This window comes from Patagioenas fasciata, chromosome 3 (assembly GCF_037038585.1).
Source record: "Patagioenas fasciata isolate bPatFas1 chromosome 3, bPatFas1.hap1, whole genome shotgun sequence".
NCBI classification, from domain to species: domain Eukaryota; kingdom Metazoa; phylum Chordata; class Aves; order Columbiformes; family Columbidae; genus Patagioenas; species Patagioenas fasciata.
In genome coordinates this window covers 58,625,689-58,647,496 of record NC_092522.1, presented here as the reverse complement: position 1 = coordinate 58,647,496, position 21,808 = coordinate 58,625,689, and the positions used below count along the sequence as shown (strand labels likewise).

Here is a 21,808-nt window from a genome sequence, read left to right as displayed (position 1 = left end):
CAAAGCAGATTTTCTGCGTTCCCCAAAAGCAGTTCGGTACGTAACAGGATAGCTGGGTACACAATGAACATTGTTAGCATTGCAATGACATGGATGTTACTATCTTTTCTGGAGTTAAGAATGTCCCTTGTAAGTCATTGCAGCATTTGTAAGAGGAAATAGGCCTGAGAAATCTATGCTCGACCTATATACTGCAATATTATCTATGTTTACTAGAATATTTATCAGGAGACTAAAAAAAACAGTTATTATCATTTTTTCTATATAAACCAAAAAGGACAGGAAAAACAATCCCAGGTAGATGCTCAAAGATTGACATAATATTTAATTGAAAAAACAAGCACAAAAGACTGTGGTAGCAGGTGCTATTTTAACTGTAATAACTTTTATGCACCTACGAAGTGGTGACAGAAGCCTTAGCTGTAAAGTCAGTTCTCTGTTGATGAAAGGATCCACCCACATGGATTCAATTGCAGGATCAAGGGCATCAGTCATGTAATACTCTTTAAAAACCACAGCATCCCTGCTCATTAAAATGCAGACTTTTGTGCCTGCTGTGCTCTGCCATTTTACACAGGTGTCATTGATTTTAAGAGTGCTAGAACATCACTCCAAATATTTATAAAATGCATCTGTTAACTATGAAGTCCTGCTTTCTCTGGATCTCCGGCTAGGCTCTGAAATGAATTTTCCTAACTGTTAGCTCTACTTCTCAAGTCACCGAGTCCATGTTAAAATGTGAATGGATATGCACCAGTCCAACATATTGAAATTGAAAGCATCAAGGTCCTTTTAGCCAAAACAGTACAGTACACAAACATTTGACAGCCATATGTCAAGTAGTGCTCTATAATAAAACAACCCACATTTAACTCAGCAGCATAATTATGGTGGTAAAATACTGCACAATAAGGCTGGCAGAACCTGGCTTAAAGCTAATAATCACACTGAGTCACTGAAACAAATCTAAATATAGGAAAAAAGCTCAAGTGTTGAAGGAACTTGTACCAAGTATAATATTTTGTGGTCCCAGCCCATTATCAGAGTTGAGTATTAGCTAATATTGAGTTTCTGTAAGTTATAGACACAAAGGTCTCTACCCTGTGTGCTCAAAACCAAAACAAGCGAGAGCATTTCTAGTGGAAGGTGTCCCTGCCCGTGGCAGGGGGGCTGGAACTAGATGATCTTTAAAGTTCCTTCCAACCCAAACCATTCTATGATTTCTCTTTTCATTTATCTCCAATTTGACTGTTTTAACTGCTGAATTGAACAAAAACATTAGCACTGTTTAGTCTATTTAGGCACAAAGCCTAGAAGAGGTCTTAAATAACAAAGAAAAATGAAAGATAGTATTGCCAAAATGCATGAAAGCCTTATCTCTACCATAAGAGCTATTCACCTCAAAATAGTCAGAACCTCACGAATTTCATGATTCCGAATGTTAGATTACAATATCTTCATTGAGTTAGAAGCAACTCCACATCACCACAATGTGTTTCTTCCACGTGGCATTGCTGTTCCATACTGCATTGTTTCAGAAATGCTTTTACCCACATGACACCAGGAACGCTTGTTCAGACAGTATGGGAGAAGTCTGGCTTCCAATTTATCAGTAAGTTCTATAATAAACATCCAGAAGCTCTCATATAGTAACAGAGGTTCACTTTTTACACTGCTGAAAAGTACACACATGTTCATTTTCTGAACTACACCTTCAAGCTCACATATTAAAATTAAGCACATGCTCAAAGTTCTTACGGTTTAGATCCCAAAGCTGCGATGCATGACAGGGAAATGAAAACTCTGAATAAAAAGCTAATGGTAATTTTCAGTCCTCACCAATGGGACTAACAACATGATCCATCCCTTCCCCCAGTTTCTTAATATTAGGTTTAAATGTAATTTAAATTACATAAATACTATCTAAACAGTTCAATTGACTGAAAAAAACTAAGAAAAATGATTAAAATTAACCTTATGAGGGCATAAGTGCACCGTTTATACCCATGGGATGATAATTTTCAACCTCTAACATCTGCAATTTTTTCAAGTCTTTTCAACACATTGTGTAATATGCATTAGTTTCTATTTCTGAAACTTCAGACTCAGTTACTCATTAACACAATCAGTTTAACTGCAAGAATACTGCTCAGCAACAACAGATGTTAGCATTGCAATTCAAAGAAGTATACTGAAAGAACTGCAGAAACGCCCCTCAGCCTCTAAAGCAAAGTCTGTCCAGGATGAGATATATTAACTGCCTTTACATACCTGACGGACAAATCCTTTCTCTGTATTTGCTTGCCCAACTGTTATTTTGCGCAGGAATCTGTCATTTGTATCCACCACTGAAATAAGGGAATAGCAAAAGCAACAAATGTTAACAATGGCTCAGGGATCTGGATTTTTCCAGGCACACCTCGTTACACACGTAAGATTCAACTGCTCCTGCATGTTAGCATTAGCACTGACTTGATTTCTCCCTTGTAGTCGACACCATTGGATGACAAGTTGAAATAGCTCAAACACAATGTCTCCGAACAATATTTGAAATTAACAAATTCTTAATATGCTAAGATATAAATTAATATTTTACCTACATCAGAAAAATCTGTCATAGTAGGTACAACGCACCTCAGACCTGCTTCAAAACATTTGCTTTGTCATTGATCTGTTAAGAATTGATTTTAAGACTGCAGGATAAAGGGTAAACTTGGTCTGTTTTTCTTTTGAAGGTTGATTATGTTGTCAGATTGCTTCTTCCAGACAAGTCACTTACTTGCACATGACAGTAACTAACTCCACATTCAACTGCACAGCATTCAAAGGAAGTTTATTTTCAACTGCCAAGACCAACCATCTGCTCTTTAACACAACTTCAATTCCTTTCAGACAACTGTATTTCTCACACTTTTGGTATTGCAAGGGCATGTCCTTGCGCTAACTTCACTAACAACCATCGCAAGCCAAGTTCTCCAGTTCTGCACTGACAACACTCAACTTCAAATGTGCTTTTGTAGGAACCAAACAGCAATACTGAGAATAATCAAAGAGTGCTCTTGTCTGCTGAGAACTGATCGGAATGTTTCTTAGGAAGAACCATTAGGAGGATGTTTCTATTTGTTAGAAAATGAGACCAAACTCCAAAATCTCTCCTTCCCAGGAGTGGCAGTGCCTACAGAATGCAAAAACAGGCTCCCTCTTTCCTACAGGCTCTTTAGCCCTACAGAGATTTCAATCTGCATCAACCCTAAAAGGAAGGGTGGAAGGTACTCCTGATCAGTTCAGCCTGTAGCTTCACAATCAAGTCCATCTTCTGGTAGATGTAGATCTGAGCTCTTACTTACAGGGAGAGAATCAAGGAACCTCTAGAGAAGCTGTCTGTACTGAAGCTCAGTGAAATCACCTCCTCCCACTTTTCCCGGTGCTTTTGCAGATTAACAAATTTGTCTGTACAGAAAAGGATGACGTAATTACCCAAGAACAACAGAGACTTTGAATCTTGGTTGTACACAACCAGAATTCAGGGTTGTGAGTGAGCTGGGAGAAAAGCAAGACTTAAGCCACTTCCCTCTTCTTGGCCATTTCTCATGAGGCTGTTGTAAATACCACACATGCCTTCTTCCCACTACATGGTATTTAGGTCCCTAATTTCCTCAGGAATTCCATTTAAGGGATGGTGCAGCACACATCTGGCTAACTCTTTTTGGTTGCTATTTATATACAGTCATGCTCTAGAATACTACAGCGCTGGTAGAAATTGCAGAACAGAGCCCAGTCCAGAGCAGCAGCCTCGTACCAAGCTGTGGCACCATATGCTACCATGAAGCCACATGGCAAGCTCATCTCTCAAGCACAAACTTACTGTTTCTCCTCTTTGGAAGCTCAGTCTCAAGAGCAGCCTAAATGTCTTCTCTGCCTACCCAGGCACTGTTCATAGTGCTAATTAGCCTTCCCACCAGCCTGGCCAGCCAGTGGGCTGCTTTTTATCTGGCCCTTCCTAGTGGAATCATATAACCTGAACACCCTTCCCATGAAATTATAACTACTCCTGCAACTCTTGATGGTCACTAGGACACACGGACTTTCTCACCATGGTCAGAATTCGTTCTCCAGAAAAATTCCAATAGCTGTACTTAGAAGTGGTAAAATATGAAATAATTGTTTTTGCCACAAAAGCAAATTTTCCATCTCCAAATTTTTCCTCTTCCTCACCCAAAGTAAACACTTCAGCTAAGTTTAGGTTCAATCAAGTGTTAGGTTTAATGTTCAATCAAGTATTAGGTTTAATGTATGTATTTCCTTATCCTCTAAAGGTATTAACAGGATCTGAATACCATGGAAAAGGTAAGTAGGGGGAAGCTTTCCGTCTTTCCAGTACGTTGTACCTGTTCAAGTTAGTAGAAGATTACAATGAACTTTAAACTTGTGACACTTCTAAGAAAACAAGTCCTGACTAAAATTAATTTTCAGACAATCTGATGGCTTTCTCTTCTGCCCTACAAATTCCCTTGTACATCACAAGCTTCACAGATACATGGATTGCAGAAACAGCCTCAAGCAAAATATTTTCCAAGTTATCTGCAATGGTCCTGAACCATTTTTTTTTCTGAAATATTGAAGATATGTACATCATATAGAGTTGTGTGGAATAAAAGTTGCACTAATGTTTATGAGATGAATTAAATAACTCACTTGAGGTTAACACCAGTGGAGTAATCTTGCCTCCTCCCAAACCCGCGCTGATAAAATCGATGAGTTCATATTACACTAAAGATTTGTATTATTCCTTCATCCTAATACAGGTGTCTTCCATGCAGGCGCACTGTGTGACTAATAAAAAAAAAAAAATCCTATGCCACATCTCCCAGTATTGTCTTGAGAAAAACATCTGATCTGAGATGACACGTGCACAAAGGACACAGTAAAGCATGGCCAAGGCTCCCCACTTTGCAACAGATCCACCTTCTTTCTCTGAGCATCAAAACACATTCCATTTAACAATAATTTTCAACTAATAACTTTAGTGTTTGAAAACTTAAGAAGAAAATAAAATCCAACAGAATTTAGCTCAAAACTTTATGCAGAGAAATTGCTTAAGAAAAGAGATACCGAAGTTGAAGTAAACACTGAGATTTAACCCAGCACTAGAACTGGAAAATGCAGAGGGGAGTTGTCTAAGCGTGTGAGATTGGATATTGGTTTGCTTGGCATACATAGTTGAAACCGTACCACATCTTTCATCAGTTCTTCCTGACAAAGCAAACAACTCAAGACAGTTAAAAAACCCGTATAATCCCTGAGGTTGCTGATCTGGGGAGGATGAGGGACCTAAATCAAGTAGAGTAAGTACAAATAATCTAAAACCATACTAGACACAGTTAAGAAAAGAATGGATAAGATTTCTAAAATGCACAGAAAAGCCACTTTCACATGTTTTAAGATGCATCATCTGAGGTGAGAGACACAAGGGATGTACTTAAACTGTGAGAGCAACCTATCCTTCAGAATATTAGCGAAGTCTCTTGAGTTACTGCAGATATTTAACCAAGTTTAGAGCAACATACTGCACCCAAATTTGTTATGCACCCCCATTTCCCACTTGTTTTCAGAGTCAGAGAGCAGAAACAGGTCTGATTCAGATAAAATGACGCAAATTAGGAAATAAATTATCATTAAATCCAAGCTGTAGTGAGGTTTTCTGACTACGTACCTCTTTGCCATGTTATGGTAGATGGGTCAATATCAAGGCGCACAAATTTGCTGATCTCCTCTTCTGTTAAAGTCCCAGGATCAGTCTTGTTTATTCCCAGCCTCTATGCAAAAACAAGTTAAAGATACACTATGAAGTGTGTTTGGCTTCAAAAGGTATAGCTGCTCTGGTTTATCACCCTCGGTTTCAGCAAGCATTTTAGAAAGAAGCATCTCAGGATCAAAACTACTTAAAAAAAAAAAAACAGCACATAGGCAAACACCTGTAACTAAAATGAGGGCAAATGCAGATGGAGAAATGAAACGAAAAAGGAGAAATGCTCATAGACCATTAAATGAATAATCTCTTTCTTACACAGAGGAAACTCTTAATGTAAAAACCACAGAGGAAGTTCAACTATATCCATTACTAATAAAAAGACAATTAATTGCTTGCTCTAGTTAGTGGAAATCTTTGAAAGACCCATGCATTGTATTGTGTGAATCAACTTTGAATGAAATAAAAAATTCTTCTTTAAGAGCCCATCATCATCCATAAACTCAGTCACTTCTAACGAATAAGCCAATACCTCTTGGCTTTTACAGTTTCACTATTTCAGCAACACCAAACCTAGGGCATTTTCCACTGCACTAAGGGAAAAAAGCTGTTGAGAACACTTTGCAGGTTTTGACACTTGGTACCCTAAGATTTTTCACCCCAGTTTTAACAAAGAAAGGCTTATGTCCTCAACAGCCAGTCCTACGTTTATATTTTTCTAATCTGTTGGCCAATTTTAATCCAGTTTGACATAGTTAGGAGATGACAGTTTCTTATAAATTCTATGAAAATAGGCAGATTGAGAAAGGAGCAATAATCCACCAGCATCTCTACTGGGGAATGGCGGTCTGAGTTCAGTGCTCATCCCTCCTGCTTGACATATGAGGCAATTGCCCAGATACATTTTTTCAGAGTACTTTTCCACAGAGAGTTGAAAGCAAAGTTTTCAGTCATTTTTATAACTTTCAACTGCTGCAAGGAGGGCTGGGCACTGGGACTGCAAAGGAAGCAGCCCAGCCCTCCCAGGGTCTCAACAACATCTATCCTGGATCTAAGCAGCAAGAAAAAAGCTGACTGATCTGGATGCAGACAGGAGGAAGTAAGACACAGAGCTGACATGGAAAAGGAGACAAAGACTAGGACAGAAGCAGTGAAAGAGAGGAGGTAAGGTAAGGAGGTATTAGGCTAATAATTACTGTGAAAAAAAAGCAAAAAAGTTAAGGAGCAGGGGAATGAGAAAGGTAGGTCCTGATGTTAGATGAGGAACTTGTAAATAAAAAAAAATTGCATGGGACCTTCTGTAATTATAAGTCCAAACCACACATGTAAGGGAGGAATTTAAATCTTAATAATCCTCTTTTGAAAAAAAAAAAAAAAAACACAACAAACCAAAACAAACAAAAACCTGTAATGTCATCCCATAAAGATATTTTTTTTACATTTGATTTTTCTTTTAGGTATAAGGAATCATTATACTAAAAATAATTCACAGCAAAATAATTCAGTTATATTGGAAAATCTGAAGCCAGTATTTGAATGTTACAAAGCCAAGAACATTCCGCCTCCTTCCCTACCTCTTCCCCTACACACAATCTAAACAAAGACAAAATGAAAATACTCCAAAAGTCTCATGGAAGATTCTGTGAGATCTACTTTGCCACAGAGTCAAGCAGGCATCACCCACATTTTAGCTTACTGCCATTCAAATGAGCAGCACAAAAGCATAAAATACTATGAGAAACTAGTTTGTTTTTTTTCCAAAACAGAAGCTGGTGTTACCTCTATCCTGCTTTCCACTCTCCAATTCCAAGTGTGTACCTGGCAGCTATCCATTCCCATCCAGTGACTCTGAAACACCACCAGTCGGGACTCAAAAGCCAACAACACACATGCAACTGGACACAGAAGACTGAAGCTCTCCTTAAGGGTCATATTCAAGGGGTTCATATTCTCCTTCCCCTATGCTAGTGGGCTGTGTTGCTCTCTAGTTATTTATCAGAATGGCAGCCTCAAATCCAGAGATGTTATTCATACATGAATTACACAGGAAGATCTTCTAGAAGCATTCAGGAAGCAAGATGGGATGCAAAAATATACTATGCACACAAATGTACTTCTGCTCCTCAAAGGAAGAAGATTGTCAAATTGGCATCAGTAAAACCCCAGAAGTATATGCTATAATAAACTTTCAAAACCAGAAAATATTGCAAAACCAAGGAATATGAGATTTCAAAAGCAACTTTACCATAATAGGAAAAGTATTTAAAAAAAACTAGTTTTAATATTTCATCAGGAAAGACATAGCATTTAAAAATATTATTGGTTTATTTCAGGATAAAAGAATAGCAAAAATGTTAGTTATGAAAATAATATCAGACCCAGATACTATTACTTCAAGGACGATGCTTTCAGAAAAAAGTCTGGACTCGATAAATTCACAAGGGAGTTTTATACAATCTCAGTCTCATACATCAAATAACTTTAAAGAAGTTGCAGAAGAGAGTGTGTTTATGAAGAGATACCGTAATTGAGGAGAGGCTACATTAACAACTTACTCTCAGACGGGCAAGTTGAATAGCAGAAAATACTCTCACGCCATTAACTACTGGAACCAGTCTGCTATACAAAGCCTAGAAAAAACACATGAGAAGTTAACGAAAGAAAAAGTTACAACCAGGAAGTAGTTACATAAAAAGGTAATGTTTTTGCATTATTCAGTCTAATTTCAGTAAGAATTTCCCAACCACATAAGTGGACTTCTGGTTAGCAACTTAAAAACAGTTCTGAGAAGGTGGTAGGCTTTTGAGCACTGTCTAACAGTCTAAATCCAATTACCAAAATTACCTTGTTTCTATGTTTTACACACACACACACAAAACTATTATTTTTGAAATTGGGAACCCTTTAGACTTTAACCAAGGTTCAGATTATTCAAACTATAACTATCACTTGCAAACTGGCTTAAATGCATATTTGTGTTGGACCAAGTAAAAGAGATATGACAACCTGGCTCAGTTTTAACACTGTAGCCAAAAAAAGGAGGCTCCTTCCTTTACGTTCTCCCTTCCCCTTAAAGTCTGAAGTTAGCATTCATGTTAAGATCACAACAGATTCAGTGGAGGGAAGAGGATCTAGTTTATTTTTCCCCACAACCTCCTCTTCTTCTTAAGGTACATCATATCCAACTATGCATCAGAAGTGTAATTTTTAACTTTAAAAAGAGTACACAAATTACTAAAAAATATATATATAGAGAAAACATACTTTGTCAAACTATCTGGTACAGTCTGAAATAATTGACAACGTTCTGGGCAGAAGATCTTTAGCTTAAAGACTACTTTATGATAGTTATCTGCTAGAAAAATATATTCTATAAGCAAAATTATTTCTCAACAGAACCTAGAATGGCTTCAGAAATAGCTCCTGTTCACACAGTGAAAATATAAAAATATAATCAACTTATTTTGCTTTGAAATGCAGTTTATTGAAAATCTGAAAAGAAAAAATGTCACGTGGATATCAGAAAATAATTCTCACCTTATCAGATTGAGTGTTCTCATGCAAGATCCTAGCATCAATAGCAGCAGCCAGCAAATTATTTGCAGCAGTTATAGCATGAATATCTCCAGTTAAATGAAGATTGAACTAGAAGGTGAAACCAACAAAATCTTTTTATAAGAAACCATTGAACTCAATTTATTAATCTCAGGCAGATTAGCAGCAACAATTGTTGCTATCTCCTTGAGGCTGCTGCTCTGATTAGTCACTTGTCAGTATAGATGAAATATTATTAGGCTGAAAATACACTGAGCTACATGAAGGACTTGTTTTCACCTGAGTATGTGGGAAACTACCCTTAGTTTAGCCAAACAAAGCCATGAACATCTTCATTCTTTGCTAAATGATTCAAAAATGAAGAGCCCAGGGCTATGATTCCACATCATTAATACTAAACCAGCTTACTGTCAGTATTAATTAACAACCTGGGGCCGAGGTGTAGATTTCTGTGGAACCCCCCCAGAGCACACCTCACGTGCTGGCTCTGGGGCTGAACTTTCTGCTGGCCACAGGAGAACAGCCCCGAGATAATCAGGCTCAAACATTACTGATACAAAGTTTGCCCAACAAAGTTTTGTGGAAAAACCTGAAATCAGAAGCTTAGATTAGACTAGATGAGGACTTGTGTTATGTAGCCACTCTGTTTTTTTATGTACCTGTGACAGAAGGAGGCAGAAGGTCAGGTTGAACTGAGCTGCAGAGCTGGCTGCAGAGGGGCACCTTGGCTGTGCTCACACTCTCGTGCAACAGGATCAAAACTGTAACTAAGCACTACATCAGGGCTGTGTTTAGATCAGCTGTGTGCTTTCAAGGTGGTAGTTCACCAGTTCGAGCCATGGTTTTGTTGAGCTCTAAATTCGACTCTTTTGGGGTGAAATCATCAAGTGCTGTGAATGTGTGCATAGACTTAGCCATACTATCCTTACATGTCCCATTGCCCAGAGAATCTGCTTGTGCTTTACGCTCTGGAAAGCAACACAAACCCCTGCTGACAGCTACGGGTGGTGAAGCTCCTCAGCACATGGCTAATCCTGCTGAGAACGAGGAAGGGAGGGCTAAGGAAGGCACCCAGGGTGGATGACTGCAGCCAACTGACAAAAAACACTACACATGGTCTAGGTTTCACCTCCGTCCTTTCGACAGGTGTCCTGTCGATAAATGCATGGATCACGTAGCTTTACATCGTGAATGTTATGCCCGGCAAGGGTGCACGCTTCAGTCAGAATATCACAGTTTTTACAGTGAGAGCATTTTGAAAGCACACACCCAGCCCGCTCCTTCCAAAGCTGACATGTGATTTTCAGAAGCCCTAAAAGAGAGCTAGGCATGACACCAGACACAGAATTCCATTTACTTATGGGTAGAGGAAAGCTGCAGATTAATTTAGGAGTAAGGAAACAATTGCCTGGCCTCAGCCCATCCCCAGAGAGGTGCCCAATGCCCAGGCTGGGGCTGTCCCAGTGCCCCCAGTTGCTGCTTCTGGCTGGGGCTTGTGCAGGCACTGGCTGCCAGGCCCTGCCTAGCCACCCCCATGGGGAGGTCCAGCCCCTGCAGCTCCCCAACAGCCTGCACCGGTGAAAAACTATTTTTCTCAGGAGGCTTCTCTGTTTCACTACTGTTGTTGAGCCAAACCAACTTCCTTTTACTTATCCAGCAAAAGTTATGGTATTCACCCCTCCGCAGTATTCTGGGCATGTCTCACACTACCACAGGAGGATCAGCCTGGGTAAGAACAAGTCCATTTTGCTGCACTCAGTGACTTCTACTAAAAAGAAATATTAAATCCACATTTGAAAAATTTATTTCCCCAACCCACCTGCCCTGGGCCTCTCTGCCTTTTTCTACTTCACCAGAAAAGTAATGCTTTCTCATTCTCTTTCACAATAGATGGGGATATGATATGAAATGAAAAAAATAGCAGTAGCCAACTCTTTGTGTTGTATGTTAGGTGTAGATAGCGGCCCTCTTCTCAGGAAGCGTTTGAAGGATAGCCAAGATGTTACAAACATGTACAGTATCTGTGCAATGTTTTTGCACCCCCACTCCACAGCCCCTCCCTGTCACACGAAAAGCATGTGGAGATGGCAAGGACCTCTCAAATTCTCCAAGTAGACCATTGCCACTGACCAAGTGCTGCAGCGGCCACCTCAGCCTTCCCACCCCTCCTGCAGGTACAGGGACTTGCTGCCACCCCCACTGTCTCACCTCCTCCATGGGAATCACTTGAGCGTATCCACCACCAGCTGCTCCACCTGCACAGGAAAGCATATGGTCACATCAGACTCACACCAGCTTTGGAAAAAAACAGCCACCCTTAAATACACAAAGCGAAACACACACCGTTGATTACACATTTCTCAAGAGCTTTGAATTCTATTACGGGATCAATGATGTACCCAAAGAAATGGGATTTCCTTAAACTTTGCTGGCTTTTTTCAGCAGGCAGTAAAATGGGAATTCTTGATCTGAAAAGAAAACCTACACATGATGGGTGGCCCAGACTTAGGCTACACAAGGGCTACCCTCTGCTCCTGCCGGGATTTAGGACGCAGTCATGCACATGCAGCTATTGAGTGGCAAGATGTAGCGGTCATGAGCAAGCGTTGCTTCTGAACAAAACCTTCACACCCTGGCCAGAGCGCTCCATCCCAATTGCTCCTTAGGTTACAGGCAAAGAAGTTCACTGTAGCCTACACACAAGTTGAGTGGAAGGATTAAAGCACTCACATGCACCAGTCTTGGCTGAGAAGCACCAAGCACCAGGAGCCTTCCAGCTGAAATCAAACTTGTTAACTTAAACTTCAGCAAAGCAAAGTAGAGCAGATGGGGAGTGCCTGCCCAGTTAGGCACCAATCTCAGCTGAGAAATGGCAAAAAAAAGATTGCATTACTTCCTATCAGCGTTGAAGACAGGCTTGAACTCTGGCTGGCTCTTACCTGGCCCGCAGGCTCTTAAAGGGTTTCTAGGCAAAAAGGTAGCAGCGCACGAGTAGGGATGATAACTCAGAAGAACAGAAAGAGGTTCAGACACAGCAAGGGTGAGGTGCAGACACAGCTGAACCATATGCACAACTGCCAACTTCCTTAGCTTAGATATTTCCAATCGATACGAGGGAATTTAGGACTCTTTTTCAAGCAAGAATTAAACAGTAAAATTTAGAGACATCTTTAGAGAGTCTCCAAGCAGAGGAGGGGCTGGAAGGGGTGTGTACTTGCAGAAAACTCCTCCTGGCTAACACATCCCCATGCCTTTCATCATATTTGGGCTTTATCTGCATTATCGATACAAGTACATGAATGTAGATATGAACCTTGCATGGGAAGATGTGTGCAAGAAACCTTTATCTATTAGTTATATACTCATAAAAAATCTAATATGCTACCATTCAGACAATTCACAGAGTTATTGAAGTAACTAAGGAATTAAATAAGAAAAAAACTAACAAAAAATGGTATTTCCTTTTAATTTTAAAGAAGTCATAGAATGTATAAATATTATGTACCTTTAACTCCAAAAGTAGGTCCTTGGGAAGGTTGTCTCAGACAAGCAAAGGAATTAATGTTAAGGTGTGCAGTAAGCGCCTGAACAAGACCAATTGTGACTGTGCTTTTCCCCTCTCCTAGGGGTGTAGGGGTTATTCTAGCAAAACAAGAAAAAAGATAAATCAAATTCTTTGCTGATGTCAGCCTGGCTATGGATATCAGAACTTATAGTTTTTTATTTCAGTGAAGAATATTTGTACAGCAAATTTCAATAAGATTACTTTATCTCCACAAAAATACTGCTACAATGTTAGCCTCTAGCTCAAGCTGGAATGCTAATACACATGTGTCTTCTATTTAAGCAATTTACTATGATAGCAGCAAAAGATAAGATTATTTTGGCAAAAGTTCTAAAAAGAATATATTGAATTTGGATATTTTTATTACAGCACAAAAGTCTCACTAGTTTCATTAAGAAACCATCCATCAAGATACTCTGTAGTAATGCATGAGATGTTTTGCTCCCACTGCTCAGACTTCGAATTAAATAATAGAACATTTTAAATTAAATAACCAACACTTTTGTTTGTAGAGCTCATCTATACCTCTCCAGCTTCCATGTCATCATAATCCTCAACAATGACAGATCAACTGCTTTTTAAAGAAAACAGGACATAAAAGTCACTATATTCAACAGAACATTATATATGTTATGTTTGTGTTTCATGATGTTTTTGCAGATTTAAAGGTGATGAGGGACAATTACTATCCGACCTCCCATACAAAAGCTCAAAAACCTCATGGTACAAATCCCACATCTAGACCATCATTGAATCAGGACAGAATTTTACAAAGACACTCATCCAATCTTGAATTAGAGAGTCTAACCTCCACTCAAAGACTCTATCCTTGTCCCTTTAATGAATGGACAAAGACAGCTGACTTTGCAAGTAGAAAACTTCCATCAGCCTTCTGTGAATGAGAGACACCTCAGTTTAAGTGATGTCTTCTCTACTTTCAAGGCCAGCACATTTGTTTATGATCCATGTTAGAAGTGGGGGGTGTTGGGGGCTTTTTCCTTCTTCTTTTTTTTTTTCCTTCCTTAAAAGTATGAACACAGCTCACGTCTCCAAAATGCGTTCAAATGATTCAGTTGAGGCACTGCATTTCTCCTTCTGACTGGCAAAAGAAGAAAGCCCTAGTCCTTCTGCTACTCACACCACTCTAAAACAAATACTACTTTTTGGCAAAGTGTAACCATTTATATCTTTGCTGTCTTCAGTACTTGCAGAGAAGCAGGTGCCTTAGTGAAGCTGACATTAAGAACTGATGTTCATTCCCAAGGAAATACAAACATGCACATGCATCCTAGTCAGAAAGGAACACTTATCCTATAATTTCTTCAAAACCTGACCTAAGCCATCTAGCTCTAATTAGGAACACTTCCTTTCCCAGCTAGTATTTTTTCCAACATATCACTATCTTCAGATCATTTAAATGGTGTAAAAATATCCATAAAATTGTCAAATGCAAGCAGACACCTGCGTTACCTCCTTGCCTTTAAGATTCAGTTTATTTCAGTTAGTTCACAGATTGGCAGAGGCTCTTCTTTGTTCCACAAAACGTAAACACATGAAAATATTAACTTGTCACAAATCTATGTTTTATATCAACATCTGATCATGAGCTTTCTGTTAAAAAAGAAGCCTTTGTTAGATATGTCTGGAAAAATTTGGCCAATAGAAGGCAAGCCAAATTAACAACTTCTATACTGTTCTAGGAAATAATTTTCCTATTCAGAAAATTAATGTTTTAATTCAAGTTCCAGTGAAATCAACAGGATTTAGTACATCTATAAGAGATTCCCTGAACTGAGACTCTTCAGACATAGTATTTTATCTGCTGATAGCTTTGCACTACTCTTATATGAACATGTAGTACTTGGGTTACTTAATTTGGAGATTTGTTTTTAGTCACTTTTTCACATGTTTATAACATCATGATTGCCAACCATTAGATCCCAAAGCATCATCCGTAACTTACTATTCAGACTACTTTGTCATCTTGCCTTCCTAGAACCGCACTCCCTTGACTTAACATGAAATTCGCAGATTTTAGCAAATTATTTGTGTAGAGCAAACAGAAGGTGGGAGATTTGGAGCATATCCTGAGAAGAATCCATTTTATCTACTCTCAAAAGCAGTTTTGGTCTGTGTCATCCTTTTTATCCACACTATACCTTCTTATTTCCTCCTGATCTACTCCAGGAGCACAGAATGCTACTTTCATGTATGCAGCTCCTAGGAGAACAGGTACTTTTAAATCTCTACATTGTCGCAACTTCAAGCCCTCCCAGTTTTACTGTTCCTGCAATGATAGCTTCTGTTTTTCCCACTATTTCTGCCATCTCCATCTTGTCCCAGGATCCCTGTTTTTGTTCAAAGATGCTTCCTGCAGAGCACCACAGCCAGGTTAACTCACTTTCACCCTCCTGACTACTTTTCTAACACTGGTTGCCCAAAACCCATTCAGATCATTATTAGCATCATTTCTCCTTGTTCTCCTACTGTCTCATTCACTTTTGTGAACTGCCCTAATCTCATTTACTTAATCCTCTTATTCCTGTGCATTAAAGTCAGATTTAAAGAATGTATGAGTAATCTTGAGGCATTACTGCACTCATTTAAAGACCTATTAAGATAACTCTTTAAGTCACTAGTTATTTAAAAATTAACAAAAACTACAAAACTACCAAAAAGCAAATCATACTGCTACGAAAAAGACACTTCTACCTATTTACAAGAAGTTACTAGTAAAGGACTTCTCAAAACCCACCCCCAAAAACAGTGCACACAATGGCTGCACTGCTAACAGAGCAACTTGTATTTGCAGTGCGTCCTGTTGGTGGTGACCTCTATTTTTGAATACCAGACACATGAAGTTCACATTCAAGAGAATTCAGAGGTACCTTCCCTAGGTTATTTAGTCAAGTTCAGTTCAAAACACAGCAGAAGGCTGGCCTGGCATGCACAGCAGCAAAAGGACTCCCTACAGCTCCTATGAAACAAGCAAAATCAAAGATGCATCCCACTGTTCAGTCAAGGAAAGCAAATTAGAATTGACAAATCCATAACCAGAAGGCATGTTGGTCGTTGCATGAAGAATAGTATCTACTTGTTGCACAAGATACACACAATCAAGCGCCACATTACTAAAATGCTCAGGTAACCCAGCTGGCCTATTCTAAAATTATTGTAAAATGAGCCAGAAAGCACTGGGAATTTTCTATGAGAAATAACTTTTTTTCCAGGGAACCAAAACAGAAACACACCATTGCACATCCATCAAACTGGGAGGAACAGATCTTGCCTCTGCTGAACTTCTAGTACATTGACACTGCACCAGCCACGTCCCTGCTGAAAATGGGGCACTTTGGGAGAACCAGCCACCACCAAAGTGGGGGTAAAAATGAACTAGAGCAAGCTTATTTTCACCAATGTACTCATGCAAGCACACAAAGCTTAGCAGCAGTAAGTGGACATGTCATTGCAGACAGCAGCTGTACTCCATCAAATCTGCTTGGCCTTAACAGCCTACACTTTCAGCGTGTTCCTCAGATGGGTTTGTTCACTTTAATCTGTTTTTTCCCTTCTGCGAAGCTCTGTGCTCCTTAGTTTTCCGGGACTAGAGCTGCTCAGATGAATATCTAAAGGCTCAAAATGTCTAAAGGTGGCTGTGATGGAGGAAGAAAACCAGCAACTGGACTTCTATAAATGGTCTACACAGCACTTGCGTGACACTCTTCCAAGAAAACTCATCCACTGCAGTAGGTAGGAATAGACACAAAACTCTGAGAAGTCAAAACCAGAAACCTGACTTTTCAGTCTCTTTCCACCTAACAGAATAAACAAAATGTGAGGACTCTGCAAACCACACTATTCAGTGGAGCAAGATTGACTTCTCATCTTACATGAGACACCTGGGCAGGACACCTTTGGTACTCAGAGGCTCAGCAGCAGCCCAGAGACTACAGGATAAACCTTAAGAACTAAATAGTTATTTAACAGTTCCAATAGTTACCAAAACCTCAGTTTTAAATATCATTTAAAAAAAATACTAAAAAAGCACCTGAAATTAAAAGAAATTTCTATTAAAATTATTTCCTTAGAAAACTTATTTAAAATATCTTCCCTTTTGTACCTGGCCTACTTTGATCAGTTTTTATAAATACAATAATCCATCCACTTCAGTTATTTTGTGGACATTGAGACATTTTTGTTAGCTGCACTACTGAGCCTACACTCTTGCAACTTAGGTCACTTGCTCACATGAGTATAAAGTTACAACTGCCAATGGCTAACTTTAGCTCAACTGTGCAATACTGTGTTTTGACCTTATGCAAATCTAGGAAAAAAAAAACCAACAAAAAACAAAACAACTCATTTAAAATACAGTAATGAACTCCAAGAGACTTTTAAACCCATTTGCATTATTCTTGAAATGTCTTTAATATGTTTTCAATCTAAACACAGAAAGCCCACAATAATTTTCCTCTTTAAAACTTCTTACTTTGCCACCTACCAAGCAGTCACCAGCTCCCTGGCAAAGTAAGTTTTCCATAACATTGGAAAGCTTTCCCTCTTTATGTATATCAAAACAAAGATAAGAATATGCAGACTTTTTGTTTGTCTGTTGTACATCACGTTAGCTTACAGCCAAGCTGTTTCTGTGGGAAAGCTACATGAGGTCTCCCAAAGAGAAAATAAACAACCAGTGAGATGATACACTGCACCAGCTGTAACCTCCTCACAGCTACCCCCGCCGTCGTGACTCCAGCAAGAACTTTACTGGATATGTGACAATTCTCCTCTTTCAAAGTTCCTATCTTCAACTCATCAGTATCAGCAATTTCAAAGATTTTCATGAGTTCACCGTTCCTGTGATCCACAGGGAATCCTGCAAAGCCAAGCTATGGAAGGCATGGGCAATCAAGTCCCTGCACATGGCAGCTTCACCTACATACATCTCCCACCCAAGATTACAACTATCAGAAATGTATTTCTGAGCATGGAAGTGTGGTGACTCCTGTCACTTCATTGAGGTGAGATTATGACTACATTGCAATGGCATCCTCAAAATGGGACTGGAGCTTCCAGATACCAAAGCACAGTGATTGCTGTGAAGCTAAAATCAAAGAATCATTTCAGTTGGAAGAGACTCTCAGGACCATCGAGTCCAACCATTAACCCAACACTGGCATGTTTAGTGTCCCTAAGAACCTCATCTATGCACCTTTTAAACACGTCCAGGGATAGTGACTCCACCACTTCCCTGGGCAGCGTGTTCCAATGACTGACAACCCTTTCGGTGCAGATATTTTTCCTAATATCCAATCTGAACCTTCCCTGGTGCAACTTGAGGCCATTTCCTCTTGTCCTGTCACTTGCTACTTGGGAGGAGAGACCGACACCCTCCATGCTACAATCTCCTTTCATGTAGTTGTAGACAGCAATAAGGTCTCCCCTCAGCCTCCTCTTCTCCAGGTTGAACAGCTCCAGCTCCCCCAGCCGCTCCTCATCAGACTTGTTCTCTGAATGCCAGGAATAGACTGAGGAAACCATAACTGCAAACTCTCAAAAGCCAGAGACTTATCCAAGACAATCCCCATCAGAAGCTGTGCACTGACATGATGAACACATGACAAACTGTCTCAGCCATGACTTTGCTTTGGACTGTTAGATGTTTCAGTGCATCAAGACAGTGGTATTTTCCCTGCTTATTGTTTGGTTTGGTTTTTGTTGTTTGTTTGTTTGTTTGTTTTTGTTTTTGTTTGTTTTGCTATGATGACCATTTTTGTTTTCTTTCAAGCACCTTGTGACCCAAGAAATACAGTGAAGAGAAATGCAATCCAATATGCACTCATTAGAAGTAAAACACAATTCCATATCTGAAAATTCTGTCTCTAAGATATTTACCATCATACAACTTGTACAAGCATTAAGTTTTTATTTTTTTCTCTCTATTTTTATCTTGCCTAAAGGTACTTTGTCACAAAACAATCTATTCATGTTAGGTGAAAAGTTCTGATTTTGAATTTGCCAGCATTCAAAATCCAACACAATTCTTCTAAAAGCAGCATTATATTTAATATTTTTTCACATTATGTTATTTCTCAGCTTGCATTTCTGAAGTCAACACATTTCCAAAATTAACTGGTAAAAGCCACAGCACTGGAGCATTTAAAAACAAAATGCTGGAACACACACACAGATCCTAACAAATTTTAGATACAGTTTCATACTCTGTTTACGAATATGCTATCTACATGCTTGAATGCATGATTAAGTTACCCTGGGCACTAAACTTACCTACTAGGTCATGCACAAGCTTCATTCACTTGCATGCTCTCAGCTTGCAGTGAATGGGAGGCAGTTCAAGTTAAAATATCCTGCAACATATTATTTTTTTAGCACACTAAAAGCCTGTAGACAGGCAGTTGCCACCCAAGAGCGATATGATAATTCGTGGCTCTGACCCCAAGGTGTTTTAACATGAGACCTATAATAAAAAGTCACACACACACACAAAAAAAACCCAAACAAGTGAGAACGAGAAAAAGTGAAAAGAATGCTTTCCACACAGAGGAAAATGGAAATGTTATGAAGAAATTAAGTCTTCATCCTATTTTTGGGTGACAGGATCTCTTATATAAACTGCAATTTTTTCAGCATACACAGTATTTTTGAATAAGCCATTTAGTCATACTTGTATGCATTCAGAAAGTACAAAAAAGGTTTTCCAGATAGTAGCAACTTTTTCAAATGTCATAAATACAGCTATCCTTAAGCATAGAAAGGTAGATTTGGTTGCATTTCACTATCCAGAACAAGAAGTTTGGGCTCTAGCACATCAGGAATAAACTAGAAGAGCATTTGTAGCAAATATTTATAATTCCTAGTCATCATGAAACATTTAAACAGGCACAAATGTCACTGACTGTATCATGGGTGAAGGTTGGAGATTTTGCAGCTTGTTGAATGCACACACACACTTTTCACTCCCTTCACATATGAAAAGCCCACATCATACATAAAAAATATTTCTATCATGCCAAATACCCTGCGGTATAAGCATATATCTTAAATGCTTCCTCTGAAGCACTGGAAACTTATTCCGAAGACCTATACTGTATTCTAAAAGAATTTCTAAATGTCTTTGGTTACTGTGAACAAATATAATTATCCAAACCGTAGGTTTTGGTTGGCCGTGCCTTGGCAGGAAGAAGATGAAGAAAGCAACTGATGGTATTATTTTACTCCCCGATTTCCACACTTGAGCGGTCTCCAGTTTTCATTGTACTGAATGTTTCCCTACCAGATGCAGTTCCCCACTTTTCTTAAAATCATTGTCTGCTACAGTCAGTTCAGCAAATGTGACCACATAAACACAAATTCTATCTATACTTTATTTGTACAATATTTCAAAGTAAAACTTTGAACTCTCTCAGAAGAGAATGTTCCCACTATTGCAGCCACCTTGCCCAGATGCTCCTACTGCAGCAGATGTGCTTTTGTACTCACCCCTCAGATGGAATGACTTCAGAGAAGTTACAGATAGCAACATATTGCATAATCAATCTGTGTAGGTACCAAATCCAGCCATTTGTTTATGAAACACAGTTCAGTCTTTAGACATGTTATACAAACTTAAGAAGATACAATTTCCTGTTTGTTGCCAGCTTTTCATCTTGTTAGTCAAAACTTCCCTATTTCATCCACATGTATATATACTTCTGTGTGCCAACAAAACAGCATTCAGAAAAGTGCTTGAGATACCTTCCTTGAAGAAGACTGGGAGCCAAAGTGGGGTGAAGAAACATAAGCACTGGTCCACACAACCTTAGACAACTAAAAACCACCTGAGTGGGGCTTTGCATCATGTTGTCTCCCACCTCCAGATATTTTCACATAACCTCTGCTTCTGTGAGACTTTGCTGCTAGAGAAGCTTGGCACAACCTGCAGCACAGCACCCAACTGATGCAGTTGACAATGCGAGCCTGAAATCACATGGTAGCAACTTTCTTCAAGCTCAGCCACACACTGAATCTGCTTTTCTTTCTCCAAAGCAGCAAAATACAAAATAAAACTCTACCAAAGGAAATGAAGCTCAACCAGCTATTGTTTTCTTCTCTTAAACAACTGTTCCAATGTCCTCCAGGACATCTTCATAGATTGCAGTTCTATCACACAGCACTGAAGATGGCTTCATAACTTGCCTGCCTCAGCTTCGTAACATCAGGTTTCTCAGTCTACAACAGTGTCATCTCAGTGCCAGAAATCCAGGTTGTCCCCACAGGAAGGTAGTAAAGCAAGAAGTCTGCAAAACACTACCCCAACTGAGGAACTGGTAGGTCAAGGCAGCTGAGAACAGTCTTCTTCTGGATCAGCCTAAAGCTATATTTTAAACCTGATTTGCTTTACTTATAAGGAAGCAATGAAATTAATTTAGAATATAAAGAATACATTCCAATTTAGGTATTAATGAAACCCCTCACATGTTTGTTCACAATAAGATGATCCACTTAGCAAACCAGGTGAGTGAAAAAATGTTGTGTCAGTGAATGCAGAAAAAACCTGTAGCTCTTCCGAAGAGAAGTGCATAATTCCTGCTGAGCAAAGCATTTGCTATAATCGTGGGAACAGAGAGCAGGATAAGCCTGCCTGGAGACATGTCTACATTTCAGAGAAAAAACATGGCTTTTTAAACTTTGTAATCTCTTCTTCAATAAAAAAAGAGAATTTCTTGTTAATATCAACAGATTAGCTTGTAGCTTCTGTTAAAGTTTGTTTATAAACAGCCACAATACACAGAGACTTAAATATTGTAGTTAAACATTTAGAATTCTGATAAAACAGTAAGAAAAACCCCACATATCAACAGATCACATTTAAAAAGCCTAAAACAAACTACCTTTTATAAAATATACTTTGCTTCAATAATAACGGTTTTAAAGAAAAG

The 21,808-nt window shown here is 39.0% G+C and overlaps 1 protein-coding gene across 3 annotated transcripts in view; it reads right to left on the bottom strand.

Annotated features, from left to right (window-relative positions):
* The window catches only part of MTHFD1L (methylenetetrahydrofolate dehydrogenase (NADP+ dependent) 1 like), a 152,801-nt gene that overhangs the window by 101,856 nt on the left and 29,137 nt on the right, over positions 1 to 21,808 (bottom strand). For 2 of the 3 annotated variants that reach the window (XM_065835134.2, XM_071806421.1), the window contains 6 exons: positions 12,810 to 12,946; positions 11,513 to 11,559; positions 9,287 to 9,394; positions 8,305 to 8,379; positions 5,714 to 5,816; positions 2,272 to 2,348 (listed from right to left, as the gene is read on the bottom strand). In XM_065835134.2, coding sequence (XP_065691206.2) covers positions 2,272 to 2,348; positions 5,714 to 5,816; positions 8,305 to 8,379; positions 9,287 to 9,394; positions 11,513 to 11,559; positions 12,810 to 12,946 — 547 coding nt within the window. Of the gene's footprint in view, positions 1 to 2,271; positions 2,349 to 4,695; positions 4,784 to 5,713; positions 5,817 to 8,304; positions 8,380 to 9,286; positions 9,395 to 11,512; positions 11,560 to 12,809; positions 12,947 to 21,808 lie in introns of those variants that run through there. The other variant, XM_071806422.1, reaches the window with a different exon arrangement.